Genomic DNA, 26,365 nt, shown 5'->3' on the forward strand with positions numbered 1-26,365 from the left:
CAGCCAATGATTGTGAGTCTTGTAGAAGACTGCATGTTCAAAACTTGGATTCTGGGAGGAAGGTTAGGCTGAGCACTTGAGTCCATTTGCAGATGCAAGCTGTTGCTTGACTGGGTGAATCGGCCTTAGATACTGGGAAAAGGAGACTTCAGGAACAGAAACAGTTCCTTGATGCATCTCATTTTCTGAACACTTAAGTTTGGTTCACCCTATGAATAGTCGTTGTTTGATGACTACATCACCATCAGGAGACAAACCTGCCGGTGTGTCAAAGCTACATACCGTATTTTTCGCTCTATAAGACGCACCAGACCACAAGACGCACCTAGTTTTTGGAGGAGGAAAACAAGAAAAACAATATTCTGAATCTCAGAAGCCAGAACAGCAAGAGGGATTGCTGCGCCGTGAAAGCAATGATCCCTCTTGCTGTTCTGGCTTCTGGGATAGCTGCGCAGCCTGCATTCGCTCGATAAGAAGCACACACATTTCCCCTTACTTTTTAGGAGGGAAAAAGTGAGTCTTATAGAGCAAAAAATACGGTACGTCTTCCCACGCCACCTGAAATTCAAGACTTTTCAACCATCCATTCAGCTGCCAGAGCCTCATTCATAATCCTTCAGTTACCCTGCACGCTGCAACTTGCAACCAAATTGACTTCCCTGGGAAGTGTTGCGTATGAAACATCACATGCAGGCGAGTGCTCTGTGGGTGTTGCATTCTCTGTGATGACCCTGTCCCATGGGGAAATTAATCACCGGCCTTGTTAGCCTGTTCAGTCATCTGTCCCTGGTCACAATGGCCTTTGTCATAAGGTGTCTGTTACATACATATGTATGTATGTAAAAATGGTAAAGGTAAATGCATGTATAATAATAATAATAAATTTTATTTATATCCCGCCCTCCCCAGCTGAAGCTGGGCTCAGAGCAGCTAACAACAATAAAAGTAACACAGCATTCTAAAATCAATTCATTCTAAAATCAATTCAAAATCAAATTAATGGCAGCCATTGGGCTGGAGTTCTGTGAGGATTACCAAAGGGAGGGGGTCAGACTGTGCCCTGGCCAAATGCCTGGTGGAACAGCTCTGTCTTGCAGGCCCTGTGGAAAGATGTCAAGTCCCGCAGGGCCCTAGTCTCTTGTGACAGAGCGTTCCACCAGATCGGGGCCATGGCCGAAAAAGCCTTGGCTCTGTTTGAGGCCAGCCTAACTTCCCTGTGGCCCAGGACCTCCAAGATGTTTTTGTTTGAGGACCGTAAGGTCCTCCGTGGGACATACCAGGAGAGGCGGTCCCGTAGGTACGAGGGTCCTAGGCTGTATAGGGCTTTAAAGGTTAAAACCAGCACCTTAAACCTGATCCTGTACTCCACCAGGAGCCAGTTCAGTTGGCATAGCACTGGGTGAATGTGATCCCATGGCAAGGACCCCATAGGAGTCGTGCCATGGCATTCTGCACCCGCTGGAGTTTCTGGGTCAGTCTCAAGGGCAGCCCCATGTAGAGTGAGTTACAAGAGTATGCACGCAGAGCCAAGTATAGATGCTGTAGACTGCTTTTGCAATCTTTCTGTTGGCTACCTGAAAGTCTAGATATGCATGTGGAGAAAGTGGGCAGGAAGACATGGGCATCCACTGACTCTGAATTTTGGCATCTTAGGACTGGCAAAAGAAAGCATACCACATACACTATGCAGTTTGTTTTTGCATTATATGCATCAAGAAGATTGTGTTTATAACCCCTGAGATTTCATGGTACTATCCTAGAATCGTAGAGTTGGAGGGGACCCCGAGGGTCATCTAGTTCAACTCCCTGCAAAGCAGGAATCTCAGCTAAAGCATCCGTGACAGACGGCCATTCCAAACTCTGCTTATGCGTAAAGGTTTTTTGGAGTCCCCAGAGAGAATTTCAATTGATATCTTTAAGCAAAGTGGCTGATGTGTTGTGAGTTGTGCTTTTTTTTTATGCTTGGCGTGAACAATGAAAATCAATAAAAATATTTAAACGAAGACAAAACTTTTCCGTTTGCTCCCCCGAGAGTCAGCAGTGGTCACCAGCTTGGATGGCTCCAAAAAGAGGATTAGGCAAGTTCGTGGACTGTCATGGACTGCTAGCCCTGCTGGCAATGTCATGCCAGAGGAAATTTGCCTCTGAATGCCAGTTCCTGGGAGTCACAAGTTGGGATACTGCTCTGGCGCCCAAATTCTGCTTGCGGGTTCCCACAGGCATCTGGTTGGCCACTGTGAGAGGAGAATGCTGAACTAATGGTCATTTGGCCTGATCTAGCAGATCTCTTCTTATGAAACCTTGTTTAACTGAAACTTCTGGGACCGAGGAGCTGCAGAAGGGAGGCAAAAGTCCGGGGTCCTGATCCAGGTCTGCGAAAATCTCTCTTTAAACTTGTTGCATAGTCTCTGTTTGCTGTTCCTGAAGGTCTAAAGCTAGGGAAGTGTTTCAGATTCTTAGAATCTGCAGAGGTACTTACTGATAAAAAACGTACCTGTCTAGGCCAAAGTCTGTCATGGAGAAGAAAAAGTTCAGCCTGCGTCTGTTGTCTTTTCCTAGGAAAGATGGTCAGAAACAATGGCTGAACTGCTGCTTCAGAAACATAGGAATCTTCCTTATACATTGCTCCATCTAGCACATTGTTTTCCAAACTTGGGTCTCTAGCTGTTTTTGGACTACAACTCCCACCATCCTTAGCTAGCACGACCAGTGGTCAGGGATGATGGGAATTGTAGTTCCAAAACAGCTGGAGCCCAGGTTTGGGAAACGCTGATCTAGCTCAATAATGCCTGCACTGACTGACAGCAGCTCTCCGAAGGTTTCAGATGGGGAACACTCCCAGGGACCTTCTGCAGCCAAGGCAGATGCTCTGCTACTGAGTTCAAGCCCTTCCCTAAATATTCTTTCTCTCCTCCCTCTGGCCTTGCCTGTGTTCCTCTTGCATTTCTTACAAAGTTGTGAGCTGACAACGGTGCCACTTCCAGCCTTCTGGGGAAAACAGAGTCTCCGGCAATATCACACTTGCATCATTCAGGATTGTGTAACTGGAGAGGAGTCATAGCTCAGGGGTAGAGCATCCGATCTGAGTTCCTTTCCTGGTATCTCCAGGTGAAGAGCAGAGGCAGTGGCTTGCATTGGGGTAGGGGGTTGTGGGGGGAGAATCCCCCTTGAGACTGCAGAGAGTCACTGCCAGCCGCAGGCCCAGGTTAGATGAACAAATGGTTTGTCTCTGTGTAGGACAGCTTCATCTGTTTATGTTCCTTGGCCTCTGCGGTTATGTTCCCAAAAACCCATGGCATTTGTTGTTGGGCACCTGATTTCACATTAGGTGGATCTCAGCCAGGGATGAAACTGGAGTCTCTCTTTTGCCAGAACTCTTGCAGTGCTGTCACAGAAGCAAGAAGGAATCTCAGGGCAGATTAAAGACTTAACAGATTGATCGTGGCATAGGTTTTTGTGGGACCAGATGTTTAAGGGGTTGTATACACACCTCTGTACATTTGCAAGCCAATCTCAGCCCATCAGACATTCCCACCACCCTTCTGAGTAATACCCCTTCCCATCCTCTCACTATATATAAGGGTCTGGTGACTTCTGCTTCAGTGTATCTGAAGAAGTGTTCATGCACACGAAAGCTCATGCCAAGAACAAATGTAGTTGGTCTCTAAGGTGCTACTGGAAGGAATCTTTTTATTTTGCTTGATCTACTACAGATCACCTTGAGATGTGCCAGAACAGATCTTGATTTCCGTTTTGCCCATCCCTGTTATAAATATATTCCTTATGAAACACTCCATCTTTCCAAGAATTTCCATTGCTCTTTTGCAATATCTCCTATCTGTCTATCTGTCTTGTATCTGCTTGTAATATGATGGAACCACCTTTCCTGTCTGGGGTTCTTGGCAGACAAAGATATTGGGAAATGTTGCTTAGATGGCTGTGGGCGACACATTTTGCCAGCTGTTGTGAAACTTCTTTCTCTCTCCCTCTCTCCCTCTCTGATCTGCCCCTGTTGCCCAGTGTCTGGATTTGCAACCTCTGCAGTTGCCTCTCTCCTGTCCATCAGTCATGGTGTCTGGCTTTGGAAAACTTCAAAGGGGACTAGCGGATAGGCATTTGTGATGGTTATCTAGACAGGGCTGGGGAAAGGAGACCACATACTGCCCAATGTGTTCCCCATCCCACACTAGTCTGTCTTGCAGAGATGATGCCTTGATGGAGCTTGATCAAGCTGGTTTGAGCAGAGAGCCAGTGGGAACTCATCTCCCTGCCCCTCGCCCCACTTCCTTGCTCCTTTGTAGTCAATTGGATGCATCCTATTTTCCCAGGGGGGTGGTGGCTGGTGGACAAATAGCTCAGTGTGAGAACAGGCTTATTTGATTCTTTGAACATTTATGATTATGCACGTGCATGCGATAAATCAAGGCAGCTCACATCATAAAATACAACAAAATCAATTTGTAAATATCTATAAAGCATAACTGAAAACAGCAAACAAACAGCAATAAGTCCTGGTTGGCTAAAAGGAGAAATCCATATTGTGAAGGCAATATGTATTGTCTAAAAAGTACAGCTTTCAAGAAGCACCCGAAAGAAGGCAGGGACAGTTCCTGCTGAATCTGCAAAGGTAGGATTGAGGTTGAATCCTGGCAAGGCAGAGGTACAGAGGTGCCTCGCAAGACGAAAATAATCCGTTCCGCGAGTCTCTTCGTCTAGCGGTTTTTTCGTCTTGCGAAGCATCCCTATTAGCGGCTTAGCGGATTAGCGCTATTAGTGGCTTAGCGGCTTAGTGGCTATTAGTGGCTTAGCGGCTTAGAAAAAGGGGGGAGGGGAAAAACTCGCAAGACTCACAAGACGTTTTCATCTTGCGAAGCAAGCCCATAGGGAAATTCGTCTTGCGAAGTGCCTCGAAAAACGGAAAACCCTTTCGTCTAGTCGTCTAGCGATTCAAGGTGTTGGTGCTGACCTTTAAAGCCCTAAATGGCATCTCCACCACCATCATTTATCCCAGACATTGAGATACTGCTCCGAGGGCCTTCTGGTGGTTCCCTCCCTGTGAGAAGTGAGGTTACAGGGAACCAGGCAGAAGGCCTTCTCGGTAGTAGCACCCTGCCTGTGGAACGCCCTCCCATCAGATGTTAAGGAAATAAACAACTATCTGACTTTCGGAAGACATCTGAAAGCAGCCCTATATAGAGAAGTTCTTAATGTTTGATTTTTTTAATATTGTGCTGGTAGCCGCCCAGAGTGGCTGGGGCAACTCAGTCAGGTGGGCAGCATATAAATAATAAAATTATTATTATTATTATTAGTAGTAGTAGTAGTAGTAGTAGTATTAATAGAGACTTACCGTATTTTTCGCTCTATAACACGCACCCGACCATAACACGCACATAGTTTTTAGAGGAGGAAAATCCGTAGGCATGCCACCCGTAGGCATTTCCTCCATAACACGCACAGACATTTCCCCTTACTTTCTAGGAGGAAAAAAATGAGTGTTATGGTGCAAAAAATACGGTAATTCACAGGGCAGAGCCTGCAACGCTGATATGTATCTAAATCCTGGAGGGCTCCTATGTTCAGAGGCCTCTGAATTCTCCTTGCTGGAAATTGCAGGAGGAGAGAGGGCTCTTTCACAAAAGTCTTAATTGTCCAGGATGCTGGACTAGATGGGGCCTAGGGCTCATCCAGCAGCATCCTCTTATATCCTTAAGATTTCTTGTTGTTTCACGCCTTAAGAGATGCCCTTCCCTTCCTTTAGAGGCACAGTTTCGAAAAGCGTATTTACACTCTCACTGAGTAACTAGCTATTAAAAAGCCAGGCATTTAATCAATTAGAAATTTGTCGAGTGGCAGATAGCCCTGATATTTACAAGTAAGTTTGTTTTTTAAACCATTGTAACCTGACCTTTGGATGGGCTGGAACACATTGGAAGACATCAACGCGCTCTTTGCAAGCTCCAGATGGGGACTGTGTTGCTGTTGTCGCCGTGAGGAGCAGCTTAAAATAAGTTTTGGCCCATATCTGGATGTGGGGGGGGGGGGAGAAGACGATAAGTGAACGACGTGATCAATACTAGGAGCATCCTTGGAAGTTGGGGCTCAGTTTGGAAGCCCCCCTGCCCTTACTCTCCTGGCCCTCCTGTAGCATGAAAGTATATACTTCATATATTTCCAGTGATAATCTGTTGTTCGAGTCCTTGCGCCAATGGGGCAGCTTGGTTGGAGTCAATCCTAAATAAAGAAATGCACGTGCTGCCTTTTTTTGTTGAGAAGGATAAAGAAAACCCCAATTGACAGGCCCTCTCTCCCTTTCTAACCACAAGCTTTAATTCCCTTGTTTTTGTGCAGTGTTTGCTTTTCTGAGCTGGGGGTTCTCCTCTTCTTTCTCCCCTCCCTGCTTCCTTCGCCCACCCCGCAAAAGTTTGCCCGACTCTCTTTGGCCATTCCAGTTTTGCCTCTAGCTGACCTTGATCTTTCCCATGGTGGCTGCCTTATCGCCAGCGAGCTATCTGCCGCCTAATCCCATTTTATGACGGGCTTTTATGCTCTCCCTAGTCAATACACTTGCCCCAATTGCCAGCGCAAACGTTGCACAACTTTTTCCAGCGAATGGTGATACGGAGTTCTCTTCCTCTCTCTCTCCTCCGTCCCTGCAGCTCAACTTCTCCTGCCTTGCTTCCTGTCCACAGAGTTAGAGCTGGAAGTCATGGGTGTAGTCAAGGTGGGCATCTGCCCCCCCCATCCAGTAAAACAATAGAAATACTTAACTAACTGACCAGTCACATCGGTTGATGGATCCGTGGTCTGGCTCAGTGTAAAGGCAGGATCCCCTTTTCCTGTGAGGCAGAGTGGCAAAACAGCGGCTGTCTAATACTGAGTGCAGGGCATTTTGCAACACCTGCCCTCATTTCAAAGATTGTGTGCTGCTCAACACTCCCTTTCCCCAGTCTGGTGCCTTCCAGATGTTCATAGAATCATAGAGTAGCGTCGTCTAGTTCAACCCCTCACAATGCAGGAATATTTTGCCCAACGTGGGGCTTGAACCCGTGAACCTGAGTCTCACCCTCTGCTGGCTGAGCCCTGCCAGCAGTACTTGGGGCGAATGGGAATCATAGCACAAAATGTCTGGAGGGAAGCAGGTTTGGGAAGGCTGCCTTAAGGTTTTGCTCTGCCCTGACTTTTGCCATAGCGTACCTTCCAACATTCATTCCTTCTCTCTCTCTCTCTCTCTCTCTCTCTCTCTCTCTCTCTCTCCCCATCCCTCCCCTCCCCCAACAGTGTTTAATATAGAGTGGTACCTTGGGTTAAGTACTTAATTCGTTCTGGAGGTCCGTTCTTAACCTGAAACTGTTCTTAACCTGAAGCACCACTTTAGCTAATGGGGCCTCCTGCTGCTGCCGTTCCGCCGGAGCACGATTTCTGTTCTCATCCTGAAGCAAAGTTCTTAACCCGAGGTACTACTTCTGGGTTAGCGGAGTCTGTAACCTGAAGCATCGGTAACCGGAAGCATATGTAACGTGAAGTACCGTTATACTGATTTATCTTCCAGTGCAGCCAGCTGTGCTTATTGCAGAATAGCTGCAACTCCAACCATACTCCGCAGTACAGTGGTACCTCGGGTTACATACGCTTCAGGTTGCATACACTTCAGGTTACAGACTCCGCTAACCCAGAAATACTACCTCGGGTTAATAACTTTGCTTCAGGATGAGAACAGAAATTGTGCTACAGCAGCATGGCGGCAGCCAGAGGCCCCATTAGCTAAAGTGGTGCTTCAGGTTAAGAACAGTTTCAGGTTAAGAACGGACCTCCAGAACGAATTAAGTTCTTAACTCGAGGTACCACTGTACTTATTTGCTAACTGGATTGGATGTTTTTCTGGGGGTAGAGGGGAATGGAATAGAAGCAGGGATCTATTTTATTCTTTTGTTGTTCTTCATATGCATGCTTAGGCACAAGAGGGCCAGGAAGCACTTTACATCAGCATTCTCAAATGCATAGGGTGGGGTGGGGGGAATGAAGTATAAATGATGATGGTGGTGATTATTTTATTTATTTGTATAGCGTCCTTCGTCCGAAGAGCTCAGGGAAGATCACAGCATAAAAATACAAGATAAAAAGACAAGATACATAATAAAAAGAGGAACAAAAACAAAACAAAGCAATAACTCCCCTCTTCTTTCTGCACCTGTGTACACATACAAACTAATTTTTGCAATGGCAACTAGATAGTTCTCCCTATAATGTAGGGCTGTGTAAACTGGGGCCCTCCAAATGTTTCTGAACTCCAACTCCCATCACCCCAGGCCTTTGGCTGTGCTTGCTGAGGCTGATGGGAATTGTAGTCCAATAAACCTGGAGGATGCCGTGTTGGCTATCCCAGGGAGAGTGAGTTAGAAAACAGGCATTCCCTCTGCCAAATAGGGATTGTTGGTGTGTATGGCCATCAAAGCACTAAGTAGCCCGATCCTGGGCATGTTTGGGGGTTTCTGCCTTCAGTTTGCAAAGCCTGCGTGGCTGTGATCAGCTTTCATGGCAACCTACATTCAAGGGAGACAAACGGATCTGTTCTTTTAGCTGCTGTTCATTTTGTTAAGAAGAGAACAAGGGACGGATAGTCTGACAGCAACTTGGGGTCAAAGTAGGCTTGACCCTTACTTACGTGGGTGCCATTAGCATATCTGTTTTTACCGTTTCTGTAAAGCTCTTGTTGTCATTGTCTAAAGCAGTTCCAGTAAGTGGGACCTGCAACAAATGCAGCGTAGACAGCTCCTGTTCACTGTTCCAGCCGCACAGCCCATGCCCGCCTCCAGGAAACTCCATTTCATCCCTCCTCCCTCCCATCTGGTTTTCCATTCCCTGCCCGAACAGCCAGTCTGCATTCCTCAGAACACTGAGCATGCTCATATATTTATTTATTGTACTTCTGCAAGTCTTGGGGTTCCCTTCCCCGCAAAGTGCTGACATCTCCCTCTTGTATTACTGCTTTGGATCCACAAGTGTTGCTGCTTGCAGCAGAAAGGAAAGAGAGCAATTACGCTGTGCCATCGATGCACCTTAGATTTAGCAGCATGTGAACAGGTCCTTTCTCCTCCTAAAGAGGTAGAATCAATCCTAGAATTGTAGAGTTGGAAGGGACCATGAGGGTCATCTAGCCAAACCCGCTGCAGTGCAGGAATCTTTCCCCTAACGTGGGGCTCAAACCCACGACCCCAAGATTGAGAATCTCATGCTCTACCAACTAAGCTGCCATCAGATCTTGCAGTCTATGGCAGAGGAAGGGGAGGTGGGGCTGTGGGAGCAAACAGGGAAAGAAAATGAGTATTTCAGTTGCCAAAGGCTTTATGGAAAAGTGAGGGGGGTTTTTTTGGGGGGGGTGGAGGAAGGATCTGTAGGAATGAGAGTGAAACCCACGGGTTTGCACATTTTGCAGCATAATAATAATAATAATAATAATAATAATACCCCACTCATCTGACTGGGTTTCCCCAGTCACTCTGGGCGGCTCCCAACAGAATAATAATAATAATAATAATAATAATAATAATAATAAAGCAATAAAACATCAAACATTAAAATCTTCCCTAAGCAGGGCTGCCTTCAGATGTCTTCTAAAAGTCAAATAGTTGTTTATTTCCTTGAGATCTGATGGTTTGTGGGTCTTGCTGCCTTCCCATTAGCCATAGCCAGCTGGAGTCCAAAGTGTCTGGAGGGCACTGGGGGAGGGCAGGGGCAAGGGCTGAAATCCTTTTTTTGTCCACAAACGCACTTGGTGGCCATAGGCAAGGCGCTATCTCTCAGCCTTGGCTTTTCCTCTCCTCCTCCCCCCAGTCCCCCCTCCCCCGGCAATAAGGGATTGATAATAATCCTGAATGGTTGCAAAGATTACTGAGATAAAATATGTGTGAATCACTTTGAACCTTCTAAAGCATAATATGAGAATGATGGGTGCTATCTATCCAGGACGTTTCATGCCAATTCCTTTGCCAGCAATTTTTACACGGTGCAGATAAAGAAGTCTGTGTTGGACGTTCTGAGAATCAAACGCTGCCTGTGGTGTAGTGGACTGTAGCCAGCAATGCAATGCCGTTGCAGTTTCCTTCTGACTTGCCTGCTTATTTGGGGTTCCAATCCACAGGTTCATCACTGATGGCTGGCCTTGGTAGCCCAGCTAAAAATCGTGGTTGCCAGGCCCCTGTAGTGGTCTCTGACCTGTTAGCACCTCCTCATACTGAATTCAAGGTACAAGAATGGAGATTCTGACCCAACATCAGGAAGAACCTCCAGACACTGAGAGCTGATTGACAGTGGAACAGACTCCCAGTAGAGGCGGTGGACTCTCCTTCCTTTTAGGTTTGCAAGCAGAGTCTGGATGACCATCCGCAGTGGATGCTTTAGTTGAGTTTCCTGCATTGCAGGGGGCTGGACTCGATGACCCTTGGTGGTCCCTTCCAACTCTACAAGTCCATGATTCTGTGACTGCCAACCTCTGAACCTGGAGGTTCCATTCCATTCCATTCCATTCCATTCCATACATTCATTTATTACATTTCTGGCCTGCCATTCTTCCAGAGAGCAAATGAATGTGTGCAAGGTCTTTCAACCTTCTCCTTTTCTTTATCACAACAACCCTGTGGGGTTGGCCAGGTTGAAGATTGATGACTACTGGCCTAAGGCAGATTTTTGAGCTTCATGGCCCAGCAGGGTGCATTTGAACCTGTGTCTCCCCAGTCTGACACGACTAGTGGCCATTGAGAGACCTATTCCATCCATTTGTCTAACCTCATTTCAAAACTTTCTGAGCTACTGGCACATCACCATAATTTATGGAAGTAAATTACATAAAACAGTTGGGAAGAATTCTCAATGATGGATGTAGAGAAACACAGAGGGGACTCCTCTTGGGTGGGGGATACAAGCTTTAACATTTGGAAGAGTTTGCATTTATAACAGCAGCAGACAGACTTCAGGCTTGTAGGATCTACAACCGGATCCAGGTGTAAAAGACACATTTTGAACTAAAAAATAAATAAAAATCTCTGAGCAGCTGCTGGGCCCAGGGGGGCCTCATCCACACTGTCACAATTTGGGCATGACATTCAATCACATGCCGAAAAATTCAGGTTTGCAGAATTGAAGTTGGTTAGCGCTCTTATGCAACAATTGGACTTCTTGCTATAAGAGAAAATGCACTGAAAAGCGTGGGAAAAGAATGGCTTGGCACAACGCTGTATAATCTGCCCGCAAAGAAATCAGGACGAATGTTCAGTAAATAGCCAATGTGGTTTAAGCTCCCTGCAAACTTTGCGCAAAAAAATAAATAAAAATCTGGGTGAAAGCTCGAGCGATGGGTTATCTGGAAGCTGAGAGGGGTTTGTTTTGAGTGCCAGAATGGAGCTGAGCTCAGAATCCTTCCACACATAGATCCTATGTCTGGTCACCCTCAAGGGTTATTCCTTTTATCAGCTTAATTCTGGAGTGGGGAAGAGTCCTCTTGTTGTTAATACCGTTAAACAGAGGGAATGTGGAAAGCCATGCTGATCTACTGCAAAATCACCCACAGTCTACCAGCTGATTCCATTCTGTCTTCTGCCCACCCCTGATTTGGAACATTCAAAGCTGATGGCCAAACCATGGCAGAAGATCTGCATTGTGGGTCTCCTGGTTTTCTGTTTCTGTGATAGTGGTAACATCTCTGCTGCCATTTTCCCAGTCTAAATGCCTTCTTTCCCCAACCCCAAGCTACTACTTGCCCTGAATCTGTTGTCTGGTACCTTCCTGAAGCAGTGCCTATGAATCCACTTATCAGAAATTTAGCACATGCTGTCCTCCAGTGCAGGAATGTTGCTTCCTGTCCTTGGTGACCAAGGTTTGTTATGAATCAAATTGGCTCCCAGTGCATAGCCTAGCCTTGGGCCTTTATTTGCCCCGGGGTCTGTTTCTTGGTCACTCCAGAGGTCCCTGTGGAATGCTGGGAATGGGCTTTCCATGTGCTACTCAGGTGAAGGGGCAATGATGGCTGGCTCTCCTGGCATCACTGTATGCCAAGCAACCATTGAGCATGGACATTCATATACTTCCACACTTTATTGAGCCATCTGCACTTGAGGGTCCAGAGGCGCCCTGTTTGCTGGGGCTGACGGGAGTTGTTGCTGGCACCCGTCTCTCTTGGGAGACAGTGGAGAAGTGCGCCTTTTGCAGGTGAAGTCAAACTGTTGATAGTTACAGTGCCTGCTGTGGCTGTAGAGACCGATACAGGAGAGACATGTTTTGTTGCAGCTGGGGCAGAGCAAGGTGCCCGATTGTACTACTGCAGATGCACCATGGCGTTTCGTTCTGACACAGCGCATGTGGAAGGCATTGAGCCGTCCCTCCTGGCAGTTGCCCATGACTCACTTCCATAAAGCAGTAGTAGTCTGCAACATCTGGAAGACCAGAGTTCCGCAGATCTGGTCTACACTGGCTAGGGGTTGTTCTCCAGATTTCAGAGAAGGACCAGCCCCACCTGGTCATGATGAGGATTGACCTTACAAAGCTGGTGGTCTCTGTCTGAGCTGCCCTCCTTCCTTCTGTGTGTGTGATAGCCATCTTCACATATCTTAAGGACTGTTACATGGAAAAGGGAACATGCTTGTTTTCTTCTGCTCTGGAGAGTTGGACTTGAGGCAATGGCTTCATGTTACAAGAAAGGAGATTCCGACTAAACTTCAGGAAAAACTTTCTGACAGTAAGAGCTGTTCAACAGTGGAGCGGATTCCCACAAGAGGTGGTGGACACTCATTCCTTGGAGGTTTTTAAGCAGAAGTTGGATGGCCATCTGTCATGGATGCTGTAGCTGATATTCCTGCATTGCAGGGGGTTGGATGAGATGCTTCTATATATCAGCTTCCCTCTAGCAGATGTCCAAGCTCAACAATCCCTTCATGTGTTAAGAAATCTACCTTCAGTTGAGCAGGGCTCCATGCATTGATGGGGCTGTGCCTCTAGCCCCTATCCTGACATCACAACTAGCCCAGGCCCCAGGATGGAGATAGTGATGATCATAGAATCAGTGCAAGAATCTCAGCTAAACCATCTATGGCAGATGGCGATCCAACCTCTGCTTAAAAACCTCCAAGGAAGGGAGTCAGTTCCACTGTCAAACAGCCCTTACTCTCAGAAAGTTCTTCCTGATGTTTAGTCAGAATTTCATTTCTTGTAACTTGGAATCCATTGGTCCGGGTCCTATCTTCCGGAGCAGGAGAAAACAAGTTTCCTTCACTTTCCATGTGATGATGTTAGGAGCAGTGTTAGTGGAGTAGTCCCACAGCTCTGTCAGTAAATGGAACGCCTCTCCATTGAATAACTAACATGATTAGAGCCTGCTGGATCAGGCCAGCTGTCCATCAGTCCAGCATCAGTGACCAGAAGGATGCCTTTGGGAAACCCACAACCTGGACCCAGGGGCAGGAGCACTCTCCCCTCCTGCCTCCAGCTAGTAGCCATTGATAACCTTACCATCTATGAATTTGCCCATTCCTCTTTTAAAGCCATCCAAGTTGGTGGCCATCACAGTCTCCTGTGGCAGCGAGTTCCACAGATAAACTATGTGCTGTGTGAACCAATGCAAGAATTCCTTAATGGGGAATTAATATTATTATCCCTGTGTAGCAGATGGCTAGTTTGTGGGTGGGTGCCCGCACACTGAGTTTGAACACTTATCTTGCCACCTAGAAAGTTTGTGTCGCGGGAGAGATTCAAACCAAGGATGTGCTTCTTTGTACTGTTCCTTGTCTGGACGTCTCGTCCTGTTCCAGCGTCTGCCCGAGACTCTATGAGTGAAGCCTTTGTGTGATGGCCCACAAAAACGGGGCCAATTGCTAAAGCGACATAAAACCATTCTGTACCTAAAGACAGCTTAATTCTTGGCAAATTTGGAAACATGAAAAAGCCCCAGTTATTTTAAGATCTGTCTTTACACAAAATACCATAAAACATTATTAAAAAGATAAACAATAAAATTATAAAAATAAAGGCATGTGTAAAGGCATGGACCTCACAAATTTAATAAACTTGATTACTGTATTAACATCTGTCAAGAATTTGATTTGCATATCGTCTCCCTGAATCTGGCTGATGCGAAGATGCAATTGATGGACACTGCGGCGGCTGCTTAGCATTTGCTTAGCGCTGTGTGCTTGGGACAGAGGCCTTGCTCTGGACTCCTGTTTGGAAATTAATGATTTTTTTTGGTTAACTTTTTATTCTGCTCTTCCTCTAGTCCAGGTAGCATGCTTGGTGTCTCTGTGTGTTTTCACCACAGCCCTAGTGATAGGAAAGATTGATCAATCGATAGATAGATAGGAAAAGAGGTTTGGTTAAGGGTGCTGGGAACTGTATCTTTCCAAAGGAATGAAACAGGTGCATTGAATGCATTTGCGGTCTTGACATGACTCTGCAGCCCAGTCCTGAGTTATACACCTTAGGAAACCTCCCAGAGTCCTTTGCAGTGTGCCAGGGTTCCATAGCTGGCAGGCAGGTTCGCCGGCATGTCACTTTGGCACGGGAACTCCGCCACGAGAAGCAAAAGTTGTTTGCGTCGGGGGAAACCGCCGGCTTCTATGCGGAGAAAATGCTTCTGAGCAAGAATTTCCTCCACCTTAGCCGTCCCTGGGCCCAGCAGGGCAGAGGGTCCTTTGGGATTAAACTTCACAAGCTCCCGTTGTTCCGCGTGCAGCCGATCGGGACTGATTAGAGCGGCCTGGGAGAGATTTGCTGAATAAATTCAGCATGACACAGATTTTCAGCCGCTGTTCCCTTTGTATCTAGCGCTCTTGGCACTCTGTGGCAGGGGCAGACCAGGAAATTGTGCCAGAGAGAATAAAGGCTGGCAGGTTTTCTCTTCTTTCTTTCTTTCTTTCTTTCTTTCTTTCTTTCTTTCTTTCTTTCTTTCTTTGTGAGCGGTTGAATCTAGTGACATGGAAAGAGGGCAGCCACCTTCCCCTCAACGTTCCTGAACATTATATCTTTTTGAAACTGAGCTTGCTGGTGATTCAGTCCACAACTGAGCCTCTTCAACTCTGCCCTCCTCCGGGGCTGGAATTGTCTCTGGAGTATTCTGAATCTTCCTTCTTAGCATTAGAGTTCCTTTACCTAAGTGTCACGTTGTGGGGTGGCAGGGGGAGAGGAGAGGAAGTTTTCCTCCATCTCACAACATTAGACCTCACGGACAGAAGCTGAACATTGAAATAAGATTGAGTGCAGACAAAAGAATGTACTTTTTTCCACCCAAATTTTTTAAATTGGTTTTCACAATATTATAAACAAACAAACACATAAGACAGACAAACATAAATTATAGCCTTATTGAAAATTACATTTATTAACTTTGTTAAGTGACTTCCTCGCTTCAAAAGAATGTACTTTTTCGCACAGTGCATAGCTCAACTGTGGAATTCGCACCCAGTAGATGTAATGACGACCACCAAGTTGAATAGGTTTTGTTTTTGTTTTATTTTAAAGGATTTGTTTGCGGGGGGAGGCACCCCTGTGGCTTTGGTGGCTTGCCTGCCCTGGGCACTGGCAACCCGCACTACACTTCTGCCATGTTAGGTGCATTTGAGATACTTGTAGAGGTTCTGTGCAGCATTAAACGCCCACAGCCACCCATTTTCTGACAGAGGGAGTAAGGGTGCAACAGGATTCCGTGTCTCAGACTGGGCTGCAGCCCATAAAAGTGGAGGGATCCTGGAAGCATTGCTGTTTCCCAGAAATCACTGGACAATTTGATGTGTCGGATGGTGGGACACAAAGAAATTACTCACCTCATTTTACTGACAGCGTTTCTTCACCACCCGTTCTTAACAGCAGCACAAATTTCTTGGCAGTCCACAGACAACTGTGAAAGCAGAATGTCAAATCATAACACAACAATTAAAACAGGTGATCCGCAATCAGAATAAAACCAGCAGCAGGGAAAATAGCCATGGGTGGCGCTCAGCTAAACAGTTCTGCTAGTACAAGAACTTTTAGCTATGAAGTGGAAATTCATCGCCCTGTCCTCTCTCTGCATGCCCCCCGACACGACTCCTAAATGTGCTCCAGAGGGTGGAAGGAACTGCACAGCTAAAAGTTACTGTGCTAGCAGAACTGTTTTATATGCATGCTGCCCAGGAATGGTAACTGATCTTGTGAGTCTGGGAAGACGAAAAGGTCTTTACCTGGCAGCCGATATAGGTGCAAGAAATGCAAGAGAAATGGACATAATATTGACTAAGTATGCTTTCAGTCTTAAATCTAGAACAAACTTTACCATTGTTACCTAAACAATGAGCAGGCAGGAATTCCAAAAATGCGGAGCACGGCCTCTCTATGTACCCTTGAAGCTTTTGAGTTCTATGGATGTAGCTGTTTTCAGGGTGTGTCATGATCTCGCCTTTAATTTTTGCGCAGTGTTCCGAAGGCAAAGGGAGCCCCAGGGCGATTTCAGTTGGTTCCCCCCCCCCCCCAGGTGGATTTCCATCATACGCTGGCAAATTCAGATTGCGTTGTTATAGTCGGTCTGGGGGTCTTGTACAACAAACCTGCTTCCACAGAAGATAAAGAAGGGTGCAGAGGAAAGTGTGGCATAACACTTGCTTTGATGCAATGTCATCTAAAATCTCCGCAAACAAATCACAATAAGCACTCATTAAATAGCCCACGTCATCTAATCCCTCTGCAAATAAACCAGTCTTCAATAAGCAGGTTGATGGCATTCCCAGATAAGCATCTTTTTCTGATGTGATTGAGTCACATACTGGCAAATTCAGGTTGCATAATTAAAACTCTTGCAAGAAACTCATTTCCTCCCCAAACTGGACATCTTCTTTTTTTTGCAGTAAGGGGCAGAAAATGCACTGGATAGTTCTGGATGCAATATCATATGACCTGCAGACAAATCAGAGTGAAGGTTCAGTAAATGCTCATTCCCCTTCCTGTCCACCAATGTGAAAACCAATCAGGGGGGTTGCTCAGCGAACAGGGTCACCTGGAAGTGACTCCAGAAGAATAATCTTTTCATTAGAGGGTGTTTGATTACAAATCAGTACACAGGTAGTGAAGCAGTATATATAATTCCTGTAGAAATTGGATGCACGCAGGAGATGTTTTAGCAAGTAGTAGTTGGAAGCAGCATATAATAAGGCCTGCAAGTCCTTTTTTAGGGAAGGTGGATGGCAGGACAGAATTCCAAAGCAATTAATGTATCAGGGCACAGCCAGCCTTGCCTGGGGCTGCTGGGCTGGTGGTCCTCTGTGGGGCTGCTGTACAGGGAACAATGACTTGTTCGCAAGGGACAGGGAAGAGCCCAGTGGGTGCGGGGAGAAACACCAGTCTGGAAGGACCCAGTTCTATCACTTCCTCCTTCAGGGTTCCCCTCCTCAACATTTGTAACGATGCCCACATGATGGATGTGCTCACAACTCTGCAATCTGTTAATGTGAGTCAGCAGTGTGATGCAGCAGCAAAAAAAGCTAACTCTATTCTAGGCTGCATCAACAGAATTTTAATGTCCCAATCAAGGGAAGTGATGGTGCCACTCTGTTCTGCCTTGGTCAGACCACACCTGGAATGCTGTGTTCAACTCTGGGTGACACAATTTAAGAAGGATGCTGACAAGCTGAAGGTGTGGCCAGAATGATCAAGGGCCTGGAAACCAAGCCTTATGAGGAACGGTTGAAGGAGCTGGATATGTTTAGCTTGGAAAAGAGGGGAGAGAGAGGAGGTTAGGATAGCCATCTTCAAATATCTCCAGGGTTGTCACATGGAAGATGGAGCAAGCTTGTTCTCTCTTGCTCTGGAGGGTAAGACCCCAACCAATGCCTTCAATTTATGAGAAAGGAGATTCCAGCTAAAGTTTTCCAGGAAAAACTTTCTGACAGTAAGAGCTGTTCGGCAGTAGAACAGACTCCCACGAGAGGTGGTGGACTCTCCTTCCTTGGAGGTTTTGAAGCAGAGGTTGGATGTCCATCTGTCATGGATGCTTTAGTTGAGATCCCTGCAGTGCAGGGGGTTGGGCTAGATGACCCTCGGGTCCCTTCCAACTCTGCAATTCACGATGTGCAAAATTCTGCAAGTCTAAGCGTGTTTTATTTGAAGAAGCAAAGTCGTGTTGAAAGTGGGCTTGTGTGTAACTGCCCTTGTGTGCACCAGTAATCAGGAGTGTGCAATAAAAATGACTTTTTGGAAGGGCCCTACATCTCTCTCTCTTCTAGCTGAAGCAGTCATCCACCCTGCCTGCCCTGCTAACTTCTCCTGGCTCTTTGGTATTCCTGGCTTAGGGCAGAGGGGAGGGAAGCCAGGCAGTTAAATCTTTGGCAGGGCCTGAACGGATAGGCTGAATGCAACCACTGACCCCTCAATGATAATTTCCTGGTTGGAAGACTCCTGCTGGGTGATCTAGAAGCTGGGAAGGGACTTCTAGAGCTCAGCAGAGCCACCCCCTGTCCGTGAATAGTTTCTCTGTACACAACCATATTTCCACGCCCATTTTACAGGTGGCAGAGCTGAGGCGGAGAGAGCAGGGGGGTTTCCTTCAGGCTACCTAGATTGGGTTGTAGCTACCTCTTTGCCGGTGCTCAGTCTGGCCTGGCCTGACCCCCACCGCCCTTGCCCAGGCCCACGTGGCTATTCGTGAAATCGGGCTGGCTGGGTGGTGCTGTTCGCCAGTGCCAGCTGGGAACGCCAGCCCATTTCCGGCCTCAGTGCTGGGAGTAGCATTGCACTGGGGAACAATGGCTATTGATCCGCAGGGCAGCCTTCTTATCTGCCTGCCATTGTTCTGGAAGCGGCCTCCTTGGAGAGGGAAGAGGCCTCTGTGTTTGCATTGCCTAGGCCCTTCTCTCTGCCTGGTCCGCACCATTGGCAGAACTGCCGGGCTGCCAGCGAGCCAAGAGGATGGGAAACGTGGAGAGAGAGGAAGGGGAAGCACCATAGGTCAGGGGTAGAAGCAGCATCTGTTTTGTATGCAGAAGGCTGGCTCCATCTGAAAACCTTGGAGAGCTGCTGCCAGCCAGTGTTGGTGGACCTTCCTGTGTTCCAGTGAGAGGCAAACCTGCAGCTAGGAAGGGGCTGTTCATGGCCTTTTCTGCAGAACACTGTTTGTTTTATTTTCTAAATCAAAGCTGGAAGCTTCTATTGCTTCTATTTATGCTGAGATAAGGGGAAATGCGCAAGCAAGAGTCCACCCCACTGAGCAAGAAGGAAGTTTGTTCCCACCTTCTGATGTCTCCCCAGCAAGCGAAAAACCACTAGAAATGCCAAACAACTTTTGAATAACTTTCCACCTCGCAGGCTGCTACTTTGGAGCAGTGGTGGTGAATTACTATTTTCCTGGTCATTGATTGCATGATAGCAAACATGCTCACACACACAGGGGCATAGGAAGGCGCCTTATACTTAACCAGGCCATTGGTGCATCTGGTTCAGTATTGTCTACACTGACTGGCAGCAGCTTCCCAGGGTTTCAGGCAGGATGCTCTCCCAGCCCTAGCTGGAGATGATGATAATGGTGATTTGTTTTAAAAAGAGCCAGAGGTGCTGGGGATTGAACCAGGGACCTGCCACATGCAAGGTAGATGTTTTACCCTGGGAGCCATGCCCCCCCCCAGCAGGATGTTAAGGGATTCTGCTCCTTCCATCCTCACACGACTTTTGGCTATAGTACCAAAGGGTAGGGACGTGGGTGGCGCTGTGGGTTAAACCACAGAGCCTAGGACTTGCCGATCAGAAGGTCGGCGGTTCGAATTCTCGCGACAGGATGAGCTCCCGTTGCTCGTGCTCCTGCCAACCTGGCAGTTTGAAAGCACACAGTGCAAGTAGATAAATAGGTACCGCTCTGGCGGGAAGGTAAACGGCGTTTCCGTGTGCTGCTCTGGTTCGCCAGAAGCGGCTTAGTCATGCTGGCCACATGACCCGGAAGCTGTACGCCGGCTCCCTCAGCCAATAAAGCAAGATGAGCGCCGCAACCCCAGGTCATGACTGGACCTAATGGTCAAGGGTCCCTTTACCTTTACCTTTACCTTTACCTTTACCTTTACCTTTACCTTTACCAAAGGGTAGTGATGTCAGCTTTTTGTTTCTGGGTCTCTAGGCCAGACAGGAGAGGCACAGAGAGCCTGGCCAGCTTTGCTCAGAGCAAAGGACTTTGTGTATGTTGTGTCAGCAGAGAGAGTGGAGCTGAGCCTATTCTAGGCTCCTAGGACAAGGTGAAGAAGCTGCACCTGGAAGTGTAGGGTCTGTAAGAGGTGATGTTATCAAGTGGCCACAGTGCCAGCTCAACTCCTAGGACATAAGAGCATGGAATCATAGAAAACAGGGTCATCTCATCCAACCCCCAGCAGTGGAGAAATCTTGACCAAAGCATCCATGACAGATGACTATCTAGCCCAGTTTTGTCTAGGCTGAAAGGCAGAAGCCCTCTGAGCTTCCACACAGCCTTGCGTGAAGCCTGGCTCCACCACTGAGCTACAGCCCTACACCTGGAGTAGGAGTCGGGGGGATGCAGGTCAGAGAGACAGGATGGAGCCCGGACACCTCTCTTTAGAAAGAAGTTAAGGGTTGCTTGAGGGCTTAACCTTGAGATTTGTTTTTCGTTCCAAGATCTCCTCAACCCTGGAACATTTTAGACGAGATAAGCTAGTTCTTCGCACAATGCATAGCTAACTTGAGGAATTTACTGCTGTGGGAGGGAGGACGAGGCTGGGCAGCAGCTTCTGGACATCATTATGGCTATATGCTGCCTCCAGGATCCGAACTCCAGTCCCTGAGACACAACAGCCAGGGAGTGCTGCTGCATTAATACCCTGCATGTGCGTCTGTGGGAACAAAATGCAGAATTTGATCGATGTTATGGCCTAATTCAGGAGGACTCTTCTTACATTCTCGAGGAAAGGAGGAGAGCACCACCGAACATGTGCTGAGTGCATTTTGTGTACCTCCAAATAACTGCAGACCTCTGGGACAAGGGGGGAAATTCCATAGTTTCCAGTCTCTCTCCTGCCCCTTGCATTATGCGTTATTCTCCTGAACATTGCAGGGTCAGTACTTTGGGCAACTTGTATGCATAGCAGGAAGGCCTCCTCCATCCATGGGAGATTGACCCTTGACTTCCAAGGACAGGGAGGTGCCTTCTTTCTGACCACCCCAGTTGCTCCATCTCCTCCTTCATGTGCCCTTGACCCTTCGCTGTGTGTTCCGTCCCCAGATGTATGGCCGCTACACGCAGGACCTGGGAGCCTACGCCAAGGATGAAGCCGCCCGCATCCGCCTGCAGCAAGAGCGCTGGAAGCCATCCCCAAAGGACCGCCTACGCCCCTCTGAGCTGCTGGAATATGACCAGAGCCGATGCGCCCGCTGCCGCAGTAAGGAGCCTGCTGTGTCCTGGGGAGCGGGGAGAGGACTGGGGGTGGAAATGTGTCGTTATAAGTCCTTGCAGCCTCTGGTGGGGGGAGAGGAAGGAGAGGGGCATCCTGGGCCTGCCATTCAGCTCGTCAAAAATGTGACACCAGAGGGCTCTGCAGAGCAGTGGAAAATCACATTGAGAGGTATATAACTTTTTTTTAAAGCGTTTTTACAGATCAGTGTAGATCCAGCTCCTGTCAGAGCTGGTGTACGTAGTCCAAAACCCATGTTCAGAGGCTCTCTTGGCTTTGCATAATTGTGCTCTCGGCCTTCCATGCTCCCTTGGAAGTCACTAGCTAGTGTTTTTTGTTACATGCTGGTAAAACTTCTGCCTTGCTGTGCTTTTACGTATTATTTCATTCTGTAAATGCAAGCAGGCCACATCAGATTTTGGGAGGCCTTGGGACGCATTGTTCTTTTCTCGCTTTGCAGTTGTCTCTGTCCGAAGATGGAGAACGTCTCAGCAGCATGAAATTGTCTGGGAACAGTGTAAACTCTGCTTCTGCCTCCAGGCGTTCACCTGGGGGTTGAGGGTGGTGGTCCTGGAAAAAGATGTATTGGCCTTTCCCCAGGTCACTCCCCATGCTCCCCCTTCATTTCTCATGCTCCCGCTTATTTACCACAGCACTGAACCAGTAGTAGAGGGTTCATCTCTTGGACAACCCCTTACTGCAGCCACTTGGTGCATCCTGAGCCCTTTCTCATGCCTATGCATAAATAGTACATGCATACTTTTTAAGAATCAGCATGCAACTTTGCTTTCAGCCTTTGTTTCGTGTGAACCAGGCTAGACTTTACCTGTTGCATACATCACTCTCTGTATTCATGAATCGCTGTATCTCTGTATACTTGACAGTTCTAGTACACCTGCTCCTGTGCACAGCTTCTTGGGCTGCAGGAAAGTTGTACTTATGCATCTATGCATGCGTCTCCACCCCCATCGTTCTACCCGGACACTGAGGTCCAGCACCGAGGGCCTTCTGGCAGTTCCCTCACTGCGAGAAGCCAAGTTACAGGGAACCAGGCAGAGGGCCTTCTCGGTAGTGGCGCCCTCCCTGTGGAATGCCCTCCCACCAGATGTCAAAGAGAACAACAACTACCAGACTTTTAGAAGACATCTGAAGGCAGCCCTGTTTAGGGAAGCTTTTAATGTTTGATGTATCACAGTATTTTAATATTCTTTTGGAAGCCGCCCAGAGTGGCTAGGGAAACCCAGCCAGATGGGCGGGGTATAAATAATAAATTATTATTATTATTATTATTATTATTATTATTATTATTATTTGCACATGCAACTGTGCAGGGAGTCCTCTTTGCTACCGACTGACTTCTCCTTTCTGTCACTTCTCTTGCTTCCGCCTTCCTTTCTTGCTCAGCCTGTCTCTGTCTGTCTTCTCGGACCGAGTGCCCCCACATCCTCTAACAATAGGCAGAGTATTCATGACCTCAGCCTGACAGGCCTCCGGCTGAATCCTTGGCATAAACCGGGCATGCGAGTGCACTGAGCCAGCGGGAGATACAATTTCGCACGACTATTTGTTGGGCTCTCGGAGGAACAGGGTTAGAGAGCTTTCACAACATCTCTTGTGTTGGAAGCTTCCCCAGCAAAATTGCCAGAGGTCCTGGGCGCCCTTGCTTGAAGGGCTGCTTCCCCCCATCTCCTGCAAGGTCACCCAGCAAGTTTGTGGCCGAGCGGGGATTTGAACCCTGGTCCCTTGCGGGAGCTTAGTCCAACACTGTCTTTGATACCAGGTTCACAAAAGCTCAGAGCGAGGGGATGGAGGACAAAGACAGAGAACATTCTTTGAACTAAATAAATAAGTGGCACTTTTGATGTCCCTGCTCCTGCCAACCTAGCAGTTTGAAAGTACATCAAAAGTGCAAGTAGATAAATTGGTACTGCTCTGGTGGGAAGGTAAACGGCGTTTCCGTGCGCTGCTTTGGTTTGCCAGAAGCAGTTTAGTCATGCTGGCCACATGACCTGGAAGCTGTATACCGGCTCCCTCGGCCAGTAAAGCGAGATGAGCCCCACAACCCCAGAGTCGTCCGCGACTGGACCTAATGGTCAGGGGTCCCTTTACCTTTACCTATTGCTCTATTGGGCAAACTAAGGTCCAAGGGTCGGATCCAGCCCAATCGCCTTCTAAATCTGGCCCGCGGACGGTCCGGGAATCAGCGTGTTTTTACATGAGTAAAATGTGTACTTCTATTTAAAATGCATCTCTGGGTTATTTGTGGGGCATAGGAATTTGTTCACCCCCCCCAAAAAAAAAAATATAGTCCGGCCCTCCACAAGGTCTGAGGGACAGTGGACCCACCCCCTGCTGAAAAAGTTGCTGACCCCTGCTCTCTTCCTTTATATCTTGACTTCAAATATATATCTACATTGCAAAGCACCAGCAGATGAGGAGCAACTTTTAAACAGCCTTTCTTCCAGCTTTAAAATCTTAAGACCACTGTATAATCCAGACCCTCGTTCCCTCCCTCCTTCCACCCCAGGGCCTGATACCCTGGCCAAAGCTCTCCCGTCGTCATTCCTGGGATCTGCTTGTTCCTGCTGCCTTAAAATAGTTCCCTTAGCAACTGCTGAGGCTGAGGCCTGCATTGTTCTTGAGGCAAATTCTCTTGTTAAATGTCGCCGGCTCCCTGGGGCCGCAGCGTGAGCCAGAGAGCCGCTCAGAGCCGGCCTGTCCCGGCATGGCCCTGGGCGTGGCCGCCCTCTCCCCACCCCGCTCCCAGTTGCCACGTTGTGTTGACCGATGCGTTGTGTTGCTCTAGCGTGACGGCATGTTTTGCTAACTCGGCGTGGGGCTCCTCCATCCTTGCCACCCTCTGGGCCCATCTGCCGGCTGCCTGTGGCTAGCATAGCAACCGAGTTGGGGGGGTGGCAGGCCCCAGGCCCCCCTCACAAAGTCAGAGGGGGAAGGCCGTCCCCTCTGCAAACCCCAGGTGTCATGGGCCAGGGGGCTGTGGCGCAGGCGGGGTGCGCTGGTGGGGTGGCGACAGCCTTGTTCTTACAGCTGCGCGAGTGTCACAAAACAAGCGAGCTGGCTTGTGCCTGGAAACTTCTCTCTTTTGCCCACCTCAAAACAACTCCAACTTGGAAACTCAGCGGAAATATCTTCTTGGCATGTTTTTGTGATTCCGGTGCTCGGTGGAGCAGCTCAGGCGATCCCGTTACGCAATGAAGAAATGTCCGTGGTAGAGCCACAGCGGCGGAAGTTGGCTTAAGCATGTATGAAGAGCCTGCAGGATCAGGCCAGTGGCCCATTTGGTCCAGCATCCTGTTCCCACAGCGACCAACCAGATACCTGAGGGAAACCCACAAGCAGGATCCAAGCACAGAGCAACTTTCCCCTCCGACAGTTTCCAGAAACTAGTACCATAGATTCTGGCGTATAAGACGACTTTTTAACCCCGGAAAATCCTCTAAAAAGTTGGGGGTCGTCTTATATGTCAGGTATGGGTTTGCTGGGCAGCAGCAGTGGGGGGCGGGCTCCATGCCAGGAGGAAGCTGCCCAGCGATGCTAAGCCAGGTTTGCTGGCTGGCTTCCTCCCGGCATGAAGCGGAACCTGTCATCCACTGCTGCTGCCCAGCAAAGCTGCCGCGTATAAGACTGGGCGTATAAGTCGACCCCCCAATTTGGGGGCTCATCTTATATGCCCAGTCGCCTAATACACCAGAATCTACAGTATTCAGAAGCATGGCTGCCTCCAACCGTGGAAGGCAGAGTGTAGCCATTGTGGCTAGTAGCCGTCAATAGCCCTCTCCTCCTCCATGAATTGGCCAAATCCTCTTTCAAAGCCAACTAGGTGGGTGGCCATCATTGCCTCCCCTGGAAGAGAGTTCCATAGGTTAACAAGGCGCTCCATGAAGCCTTCTTTTCTTTGGGCTGTCCTGAATCTTCCAGCTTCATTGGATGCCCAGAAGTTCTAGAGTTGGTTTAGTGCTTGTCAGGGTGGCTTGGCAAAATATCTTCTCTCTCTCTTTCTCTCTCTAGTCCCACGAAGAGTCTGCCATTTTTTTTTAAAATATATACATTTTTGTTGGTTTTTTTAACATATCATTTCCAACAATAATATAGCATAACTTCTTATCTTATACAATGTTTTAGACTTCTGTCAACACCTCTGATGACTTTTCGTCACTTATTCTGCATTATTCACTTATTCACTTATTCTTATCACTTATTCTGCATTTCTTAATTTCTCTATTACTCTTAATTATCATTAACTAATAATTCTCCTCATTGTCTTGCAATATTTCAAATACTCCTCCTTACAAAACTTCTTGCCGTCCTACTAGCGTAATCTGTTCATTACAGTTACTTTTCAAATACAGTGGTACCTCCGGTTACATACGCTTCAGGTTACATACGCTTCAGGTTACAGACTCGGCTAACCCAGAAATTTTACCTTGGGTTAAGAACTTTGCTTCAGGATGAGAACAGAAATTGTGCTCCGGTGGCGCGGTGAAAGCTGGAGGCCCCATTAGTGGTGCTTCAGGTTAAGAACAGTTTCAGGTTAAGAACAGACCTCCGGGACGAATTAAGTACTTAACCCGAGTTACCACTGTAGTTCATATATTTACTCCAGTCTTCTAAGAATCTCTGGTCCCGCAGGTTTCGAATTCTTCCTGTTAATTTATCTAATTCTGCATAGTCCATCAATTTCATCTGCCATTCTTCTTTCTGTGAGCCAGTGTGGTATAGTGGTTAGGAGCGGTAGACTCGTAATCTGGTGAACCGGGTTCGCTTCCCCGCTCCTCCACATGCAGCTGCTGGGTGACCTTGGGCCAGTCACACTTCTCTGAAGTCTCTCAGCCCCACTCACCTCACAGAGTGTTTGTTGTGGGGGAGGAAGGGAAAGGAGATTGTTAGCCGCTTTGAGACTCCTTCAGGTAGTGATAAAGCGGGATATCAAATCCAAACTCTTCTTCTTC

The 26,365-nt window shown here is 47.7% G+C and overlaps 1 protein-coding gene across 2 annotated transcripts in view; it reads left to right on the top strand.

Annotated features, from left to right (window-relative positions):
- The window catches only part of CLCN2 (chloride voltage-gated channel 2), a 72,741-nt gene that overhangs the window by 6,293 nt on the left and 40,083 nt on the right, over window positions 1–26,365 (top strand). For both annotated transcript variants that reach the window (XM_079977748.1, XM_079977749.1), the window contains exon 2: window positions 21,227–21,383. In XM_079977748.1, the coding sequence (XP_079833874.1) occupies window positions 21,227–21,383 (157 nt within the window). The remainder of the gene's footprint in view (window positions 1–21,226; window positions 21,384–26,365) is intronic.

This window comes from Podarcis cretensis (assembly GCF_951804945.1).
Source record: "Podarcis cretensis genome assembly, chromosome: 5".
Lineage (NCBI taxonomy): Eukaryota > Metazoa > Chordata > Lepidosauria > Squamata > Lacertidae > Podarcis > Podarcis cretensis.